Raw genomic sequence first — 9,549 nt, 5'->3', positions numbered from 1 at the left:
TATCTAGTGATGCTTGGTTTCCTCGATCTGCTCTGTTGTATTTCACTTGGAATTTGTTTCCCTAGCCAAAGAAAACACCGACCAATAACTCTTAAAGCTGAAGTTGAGCTAAAAGAAACACACTAAGAAAATAAAGAAGCAATTGTTATGCGCCTGGTCGTCACTTTAATGCCGTCAGTATTACGAAACGTTACGTTTCAAACCATTTAACTTTATTTTATTTTTTCCATTGAAACATGAACAGATTGTTTTAAGGCTGAGAAGGGAATGAATGCTCTTTAAAAATGTTGTGAGTTGAGTTTGAATTCAGACTGTTCGCAACCTATTTTTCAACGAAAGAAAAAGCGAGCGAAACGAGCTCGAGGCACGCGGAGGCGAGGGCGGGAAGGCGAGCAAAGCCAACCAAACTTCCCCATCCCCTTCCCCGTCAAATCTCCCGTCTTGCACTGGCGAATAGTTCTCTCGCGATTCTATCCGCGCGTTCAACGATCAAACAAAAAATAGAGGGCTGTGAACAGTCTACGTGTGAATCATAACACTCGTTGCACAACCCAGCGTCGCGTTCAAGTGTAGAGCGTAGTTATTATTTCTCTTACCGCGGAAGAATTAAGTTTTAATATTGTCCTTATTTATTACTGTTTATTCTTCTAATATTCGTTTTATCGTTATGCCAACGCCAGTTTCTTTAGTCATGGAGGTTTAAAAGTCATTAATTGTCTAGAGCAGCGCGCTTTACAGAAACTCGAAGGTTGAAATTTTCTGAAATTTAATTTACTCTTTCATCACAGTAGCCAACAACAGCCCGTACTTCCTTCAGTGGAACCGCTGTCGTCCTGTTTCTTCGCTTGTTCTTGTTGATCTGCTGCTTTCTCGGCTCTTCTCTCGGCTTCACGCCCTTCCACGTCAACCTTGATATCTTGAACTTTTCGAGACTGCGCCACCGAGAAAAACAGGGCCAATTCTTCCTTCTGTACCGCATCATCGCCGTCACGGTCAGCGAACTTCATAATCATGTCACGCTGGTCATTGATGGTTTTCATGTCCGGTGGTTCCTGGAAATTATCGGAGAAGCTATGTCACGCAAACAGGCAAAACAAACAAACAAACAAACAGAAAAACAAACAAACAATCAGGCACAGACAGAAAAGGGAAAACTGCAAAACCAATCCTCAATTGTCCGGTTTTCACTGAACAATCACAATATGTCACATATTCAGTTAAGAAGGCTGCATGTTCACCAACATAGCCGCAGATTTTCCAAGGTGGTCATAGCAACGCGCTGTTACTTTTACTTCCCGACGACTGTAATATAAACAATCAGATTTACAGATTTTCGGCCAAAAGTGGCCGTCGACACCATCATCGTCATCCTCACGGAACCTTTTTTCCGTACCTTTTTGTAGGCAAGTATAAAGCAGAATAAAGGTGTCTGATTAGAGGAACGCGTATAAGAAGGAATTCGTTGCTAAGAAACCGTTTACACTACAGTATTTGAAAGGAAGCGGTATTTCCACCTTGTTGTTCTTGATGTACAAGTCTCGTATAAGAGCATCTAGCTCAGCACCGCCAATGCTTCCATTGTGATCCTGTGTGGTAGGCAGAGAGAAAAAAAAAATCGAAAATCAATGGCTGATTTCCGAGTTGCCTCTTGCCTCTTTCTCCGGAACGATTCCTCGTGCAAAACGTTTCTCATGAAAATGAGTTTGATTTGCATGAAATTAAACTTATAGAACTTATAGATGAACAGCATTTTCATAACAATCGTTTAGCACCAAGACTCGTTTTGATGCTGAGGCAAAGGACAACTCTGAAGGGCATTGGCCTATTTAAGGTTTGATTGAGAATATCCTCACGGAGGAGCTAGCCTGAAGAATAATAAACCATGGAAATTAATAGAGAAAAATAAACAAAACCAGCTAAAATTAACAAGCAAGTATTAAAAAGAGGGACGTTTAAGATTCGATAAGATGCATATTATACATCTCCATTGTAACTGCCAGTGTAATAACATAAATTCACCTACCTGATCGTAGTGGTACCAGATTTTCTCAAATTCTTGTCTTGTCAGGTTTTGCCTGATCTGTTTGTATAAAGTATAATTGTGTTTGAGAGGCAATATTGACTAGGTTGCATTGCTGGGATCATGAAAGCAGAGATTATTTTACCTGGAACTTTGAGAGGAAATTCTCTTCAACGGGCAGAAGTCTGTTGATGAAGAAAATAGCAAACTGTCACTAACAATAAATAAAGACAGGTCTCAACAAGACAGTGGAAAACCTCCGCTTTATAATGCTTGGCCCAACAGACACTAAAGTGGTTTACCCGCGACTTTATACGTAGCTTAGATAATGGCTTTAGTGCTGTGTTTGTTGAGCTTGGTTAAACACCTTGTTCTAAAGAACCATTTGTGCGAATTCTATCGTTGAACAAATTAAAATCCCCTGCTTACTAATCGTTGCCCATTACGCTAAAATAACCATTCCATCACAACACTCCTTCAGAAAGTGCTCATCAAACCCGGAAAGGCCACAAATGCTTTCAAAATAAAAGAAGTGACGATATTGAACTAAGTCGCTTCACTCTCGTCCCCAGAGACTTCTGTCCCTCTTAGCCTGCGGGGCCTTGGCTTCGAGGCTAAATGGGGCCAGGTGGCTCGATCTGGGGACGAGACTGGCTTTGTTTGTATCCTGGTATCAGTTGAAAAGATTTGTTCCCTGTTCTACGTTCGTGTTGATGTGACCATAAACAAATAAAAAAGAACGACCAGCCAACTGCACAGTGACACTAACTTAGCCATTTCTGATAACTCTATCTCTCCGTCTTTGTTCTTGTCAAATGATTCCAGCTGAAACAAGTAAAACAATTTTGGAATCTTGTCAAAACACAGTTTTGTTTCTAGTGATACATGTACATATTCTAAACACGCAAAAGGGTTCATACTTTTCAGTCGTTTGACGAATTTTTGACCCCCCTCCTTTTCCCCATGTCATGGTAAAAAGCCCAATGTACCCAAACTCCCTGTTCAGTGCGTTCTAGTTTCTCAGAAACAACACTGTAAGATGGGAGTAAGAGAGAGAACGAATGCAACCAAAACAAAAGGAAAACCAAAAGAAAAGAAATCGTAGGCAACAAGCTGCCAGTGATTGTAGCACCAATTTTATCACTGGCAGATTAAAAGTACTGTTTCTGAGAAATCTTCCCTGAACCACACTGTTGACCCCTTTGACTTTTGTCAACCAATCAAAGAATACTATACGGTAAGCACATATCAAGCCATCATAGCGTACAGTACAGTCGGTTGCTTGGCAACTTCCAGACGAAAACTGCGGGCGAGAACTGCGGTACTCGGCGCTTTTGTTTAGTCTCAAATGAGAGTAAAAGGTTTCGTGCGCAAGAAAGAAAGTGCGGAACAATCGCTAGAACTTAGGTGTGTTGTTGTACGGTTAGCTTTGTTGGTTATTTCGCGATCTGTTTTACGTAATAAGGGAAGATCATTTTGGTTTGCATTGCCATCGCTTTCGCGCGCACCTGTTTATATATGTAGCACGCAAGTTTACACTTGTCAAGGTCGCTTTGAGAAATTCTTTATGGAATATCTGATTTCGTGCCTGCGGCCGTGGAGTAGATGATAACTTGAAATATGAGAAATGTTTGTTCGTGAGTGAGAAATGGTGTTGACAGGCCGTCGCGACCCTTGTGGCGATGTCATTCAGAGACCTTGCCCGTCTGCATGAATATCTGCACGTCCTCTGCGGATCATAATTGGCAGTCATTTTCACGGTGTTATATATTGCTGCTTTGGGTTCATTATTACAGGTATTTAAAGGGCATCTTTTGAGGCCGAAATTGGTTCGTCCCGTGCAAAGTTATTTACATGTAAAAAGAAAAGCCAAGATGGATGCTAAGTGCTCGTCCCGGGGGGGGGGGGGGCACAGCCATATGTGGGCTATATAGGTATGTGCCGCTGTGAAGGGTATGGTTTTCAAGCAGTTTACTATAGGATAGGGTATATAAATCAGAGCGTTTGGGTCTAGAATAGGGTGTAATTTTTCACAAAACTGACTAGTTGGTTGAAGATTTTATCTAGACTAAGGAAACCAGGAATTGCCACTCAAAAATATAAAAAAATCAAGTCGACAAGTTTAAATTTACGTAATCAGCCTCAACAGTGTCGATAGATGGGGGGATTTAGGGAGTTTACTCTAGTATAGGGTAGCAAAATTCAGCTGAACTAGCTCTGGTATAGGCTAAGGGTTCCAGGGTCCCAGCGGGACATCCCCACCCAGAAATTCCCAAAGTACCCCCCCCCCCGGTGCTCGTGCGGCGGGGACATGGGGGAGGGGGAAGAAGCGGGAAAAAAAGGAGGGAGATTGCGTTTTTCGCCTCCCCTACCCCTTCGCTGTTTACGCCTGGCTAGCAAGTAACGGCTCGTCCATCGAACTGAACAGTCCTGAATGTCCTGAATCTATCATTCCAGCGTTTTGTTTTACATTTTAACCCATTTCTCATATAAAGCGTAAGGCCTGTGAATGCGAGTGCAATTAAGGATTTACACGGCCAGTTATATTTGAAAATTCTACCAAAATTGCCAAGCTTTTAACTAGGCGAGTGCAAATTGAAAGAATTTCAAATATCACAAGGAGTGAAAATCTTTAATTGCTCGTGCTTTCAAACGATTACTCATTTATGATCTGACCAAGAAAGCTACAAACGCGTCTGCAATTTGCGCTGCAGTGCAAATTAATCACAATGAAATAATTTTCTCAGTCAAATAAAGCAGCAAGGTAAACCGCTAGCGTTTCATGTAGTTAGTTTGGAGCATTTTTTAACGAGTCCTTTACCGTCAACGAGATAACTCCACGGTTAAGAAAATCACCTTGAAATAAAGGGCTTTCACTTAAAGTGAAAGTAAGCTGCCCGTGCTATTTGTCAACTTGTCGCGCTGCGTAACGGAAGACTACACATGCAGCTTAAAAACAATTGTCGCTTTCTTTTTCAAGTTCCTCTCTCCTGACGATCCTTAGTTATTTTCAATTTTTTTATTACTTCTCTGTTGTTTTTTCTACCTAAGAAAGCTATGTTGAGATGTCCTTCAATTTGAAAAAAAGTTTGTAACTGACAAGATTGGTTAGTACATACGGCAACCTTTATTACGCAGTCCTTCACTGTTACCATGGTTACCTACCGCTGCATTGACGTACTCTTCAATTCTTTGTGGACTGACATGTGGGTTATTAACAGTCAACAGGTCTTTAAAGAAACCCTGTAACGCAGTCAGAGAAAAAAAGAAAAAAGTTTTCCCTTTGAATTTATTCTGGGTTCTAAATTGTTTCATTGGCAAGACAGCTTTCGCTTAGCTCGTTAGGTGGCTATGGTATGGCGCTTATGTGTGCATTCTCTAGAATTGAATTCAAGCTCAATTCAGATAACTGAGTCTTTGTTAATTAACTGAAAAAGTAGCTTCTCGTTAGCGTCTACCTTATAGCTTAACCTGCGTAGCAAGCGTTCTGGTATTTTGCTCAATTTTCGGGCTGCCAAAATGCGGTAAATTCTTTTTTGTAGGAACGCTTGCAACAAAGGCAAGGATGTCTTTTATCAAGCCCATGGAATGTTTTACACTTTGAATCTGATAAGTCGCTGGACTGATGAAGAAGGGTACATTTAATTTTAACAAACCCTCAAGTGTTTCTTCTCTAGGTATCCTTCACGATAGACATCGTAATGATTCCAGATCTGAAATGAAAGCGCGTAGTTTTTGCTTTAGATTCTACTTTCAAAAGCAGATTAATAGTTCAGAAGGAAAAAAATTAATACACCAGGTACGCTAAGAGGGGGCAATGGTACGTGAGTTGATGAGGTCTTGCCGATTGCGAATCAAGTGACCTCTGGACCTCTGTCACGCACATCACACAACGCAGCATTGCGTGACATAGGGAGGGCCAGAACCTGACTACTTGTAGTGACGTGACTGACCGTTCTACAGAATCTTTACCCGTATCGATCACATCATTGAAAGGGCTGACTGATCAAAAGTTCGTACCCTTGATTAACTGAATTCGGTTTCAGAAGTTATTGATTTCTGATTTCCTTTTGGCCTTTTTTCAACCTCTGCTAGCTCTGAAACTCTGCCTCAAAATAACACGGAGAGTGTCACAATTTCTAAACTGGCAATAAAATGTTCTACCCAGTAATTGAACATTGCATTACATTCCTACCTTCATAAATTCAACGCTGGAAATTTTTGACTCTCGGTGGAACTGAAGAAGAAAGTTCTGTTCTGTAGGAAGAATTTGGGCTACCTGAAACCAGGAAGAAAGAAAGAAAGATAGAAAGGAAGTGAACAAACGTTACCAACATTCTTTACGAGAGACAACAGAGTTTCATTAGAGTCATCAGGTTTACAAACTAACCTCGTTAATTTCCAGACGGCCATCATAGTTTTTGTCGTATCTCTCTAGAATAAGTTCTCGCATCTCTCTGACTTTGTCTTTAGCCAAACCCTGTTGCAGAGAGATCATCGAATCATCATTAAAAAACAAACTCCCCCTGTAGATCCTCCCACTTACCCATACCATTCTACTGCCGGCGATCAGACGTTCTCTTTTTTTGTTTTTCCTCTCTCTTCCACCACCGCGAAAAAAAAAATAAAAAAAATAAATAAAATAAAATAAAACAAACAAACAAACAAATAAAAACTAAACTAAACTAAACCAAAACGCCCGATCGCTGGTCGTGACCACTACCTTCGTATCGTGTGTTTGTTCTGTCTCTTATAGCAAATTAGTGTAAAATGTTGCGAATTTTCTTTTTTTCCCCTACGCAGGCGCAATCTTCCTGCCCCTCCGCGAGGATGATTTCGTGACGAGCCCAAAGAACGTCGCGCTACATTTCTCGGGTCCCCGCAATCCCTTTCCCGTCTTTTCGTCTCCGACTCCCCGTACCCCCGCTGCCCATTCACCCGGGTACCACCCCTTCTCCGTAAACGTAACATATTCACCGGTGGCCACTGCTGCTGGGCTTCGATAACACTTTTAAATATTGTTTACAATTCAAAATATTTCACTCGCGTTCTTTGAGTTTGATTTTCGGTAAATCGGTGTCAGTGACCGCCCGTTTAACAAACAGGTGGTCTGATTGTTAACTGGCACACTATATTTACTACTTTATATTTTACAAAAGACAACAATAGATTCAATTTCACGAGCATTAGAATTTTAAAATGGTCTCTTTTTATTTTCACCTCCCAGCAGGCCGCCGAAACTCCTGCCTTTGCTTTATCTATACGTTATCAGAATAAACACTATTGGTTATAAATACATTAACGGAGAATTTTCCATTCTGCATCCCTCCAGTGAAACAATCTAATATTTGTATTTTAAATTATGAACGTGTATTCTGTACATGTATGAATTTATCCCGCCTTGAAAAAAATTCAAGGCATTTCCAGTCCACAGTAATATCATCCTTTGAAAGTATTCCTTTCCGTGCCACACGAAAAAATAATTATTTGAATCATTAACCACCAATGAATAATTTCTCTCGATTTGTCAATGGCCTTCAGATAAATAATTTATTCGCAACTCGTGTTATTATCATTTTAAATGGTGAGCTTTCCGCGGATGACAAGCTTCGTTACGGATATGTTTGAGCCATAATTACGGCATTTTTGGTGAGAATATTCAAAGCCACACGCCTGTCCGCGATAAAGAAAATAATAAATACTTACATGATATCTTGCTTCGAACAGTTCTTGTAGAAAAGGATCCAGCTCTCTGGCTTCAATATAACCATTACCTGTGATTGTAAATCAAGAGTAAACCTTGTCGAGAATGTTTTTGAGAAGCTTCTTTCAACGAAATCAACCTCGCCACAAAATGAACCGTTGTGGAAAACCGATCTGTATTATTTCATACATGAATTGAGGTATATTTAACAATAAATTGCCTTTTAACCTCGCTTTTAAATAACTAAATATTGCTTGCAGGATTTCTGGGATCACTTCGTTTCACAAAAAAATCGATGTTTTTCTTTTTTATTCAAAATCGCCAAAAACAAAAGCCAAAACAAATTTCGAAAATCCACCCGTCTTTACGACAGCAGTGACATATGCAAATTTCGAACGGTGAAGAGAGTCAATGATCGCGAATTGAAATAAGGTTTCTATACTACACAATGTATGCCTTTGTAAGTACATCGGCACATTGTAATATTACGAATCGATACTTAACTCTTTTAGCAATCGGAAAAAAATGGAGAATTATTTAAAATATCCGTGAGAAGGTGAAAGAATATGGGAGGTATATTCCTGATAAAGCTGCATTCATACCCCAAGACACTTGCATGTCGAACGGAGTTTGCCAAATAGTTTTCTATGTTGCGCGGTTACCTGAATTGAACACGATGTGGCGAAAAATATCAACAACCTCTAAACGAATTCAACGCGAAGTGAAAACTTTTTTTCAGACTAGATCTGCTAAACAGATCCTGTATTTAGCTATATTTTCATCGCAGCTGTCGCACGGTTAACGCAAAAAAATATTCTACAGAATTTAAGCGTAGCTTACCATCTTTGTCGTATTTCCTAAACACTTCCATAAACTCAGTCGATGTTAGCTGAGTTTTGCCATGAAACTTGGTGACAAACGGCTTCATTCCTGAGCGGGAGGAAGCCATCTTGCGTGAGTTAACCCTTCAACGCAGCACCCTGCCACAGACAAGGCAGCTTATAATGTAAACAAACACCACTTGACCAGCTGACCACGACAGAAGATCTCCAAATTTAAACAAATCACTTGTTCTGGCTGCTGTTATTGGATGAACTTGATGAGCTAAAAGCTCAATATCAGCCGCTTTTTTTGTGCGGTTTATATCATGGGAAAGGGTTGTATCCTGTAAACTTTATGTCGTCGCTTTGGGGACACACGATCAATCTGTGAACGGGCAGTGTTTCTATTTGATTTTTTTTAAAAAAAAAAAAGAAAAAAAGCACATAAACTGAATCAAAATCAATTTTTATATAAGCGTAATTAAAAAAATCTATAATACGCTTTAATGTATAATTTATGAAATTTTTTTATGGATTAAAATCCAAAACCTATTTCCAGTTACCTGTCTGTAAAGACAGTAATTACGTTAAGTCTATGTCGGGCCAAGCAGCTTCACTTCCATTTTCTATTGCAGTTGTCTTTCTCCTGGATAGGACGTTAGTCCATCATGGGGTTCCACCCCTAGCATTAATTTCGCTGGTACCCATTTTTACAGCTGGGCTGCAGGAGTCATGTGTCTGGCTGTGGAAGGCATCACAATGAGCTTCAAGAGGCGCTTCAACATACGCTGAGGGGGGCTACTTTGGCCGTGAGGGACTAGGCTGGCAACGGCGTTTTCCCGCCAAACTCAAATAACTAATTCGCTTCGCCGCTCGCGCGCATGTCGCGCTCGTACACTGACTGGAACGAAGATGAAATGGAGTGGATTGGAACGAAGTGGAGTGGAGTGGAGTGGAGTGAAGCAAAGTGAAATGGAGTGAAGTGGAGTAGAGTGGAGGGAAGT

At 40.5% G+C, this 9,549-nt stretch overlaps 1 protein-coding gene across 1 annotated transcript; it reads right to left on the bottom strand.

The window, feature by feature from the left end:
- Window positions 1–190: 190 nt before the first annotated feature.
- Window positions 191–8,816, bottom strand: LOC110049689 (calretinin-like). The gene is made up of 11 exons (XM_020755498.2): window positions 8,565–8,816; window positions 7,727–7,794; window positions 6,411–6,500; window positions 6,216–6,299; window positions 5,677–5,733; window positions 5,186–5,263; window positions 2,790–2,845; window positions 2,166–2,205; window positions 2,024–2,080; window positions 1,515–1,586; window positions 191–1,052 (listed from the first exon to the last, which is right to left on the bottom strand). Exons 1-11 carry the CDS (start codon window positions 8,671–8,673, stop codon window positions 783–785), a joined length of 981 nt encoding a protein of 326 aa, XP_020611157.1. The 5' UTR covers window positions 8,674–8,816; the 3' UTR covers window positions 191–782.
- Between the last annotated feature and the right edge of the window lie 733 nt (window positions 8,817–9,549).

The sequence above is a fragment of the Orbicella faveolata genome, unplaced genomic scaffold (assembly GCF_042242905.1).
Source record: "Orbicella faveolata isolate gen_17 unplaced genomic scaffold, um_ofav_v1 contig_3, whole genome shotgun sequence".
Lineage (NCBI taxonomy): Eukaryota > Metazoa > Cnidaria > Anthozoa > Scleractinia > Merulinidae > Orbicella > Orbicella faveolata.
The sequence above is the reverse complement of the archived record's forward strand: the minus strand, read 5'-3'. Positions and strand labels throughout refer to the sequence as shown.

What these genes read in the sequence shown, in the direction of transcription:
- LOC110049689 (XM_020755498.2), bottom strand. Translation starts at nt 8,673, where the DNA reads ATGGCTTCCTCCCGCTCAGGAATGAAGCCGTTTGTCACCAAGTTTCAT. An exon ending in TAGAGAAGAAACACTTGAGG is followed by an intron (nt 5,264 to 5,676) that starts GTTTGTTAAAAT and finishes ACTGCGTTACAG; the next exon opens with GGTTTCTTTAAAGACCTGTT. An exon ending in TGTACATCAAGAACAACAAG is followed by an intron (nt 1,053 to 1,514) that starts GTGGAAATACCG and finishes GATAATTTCCAG; the next exon opens with GAACCACCGGACATGAAAAC.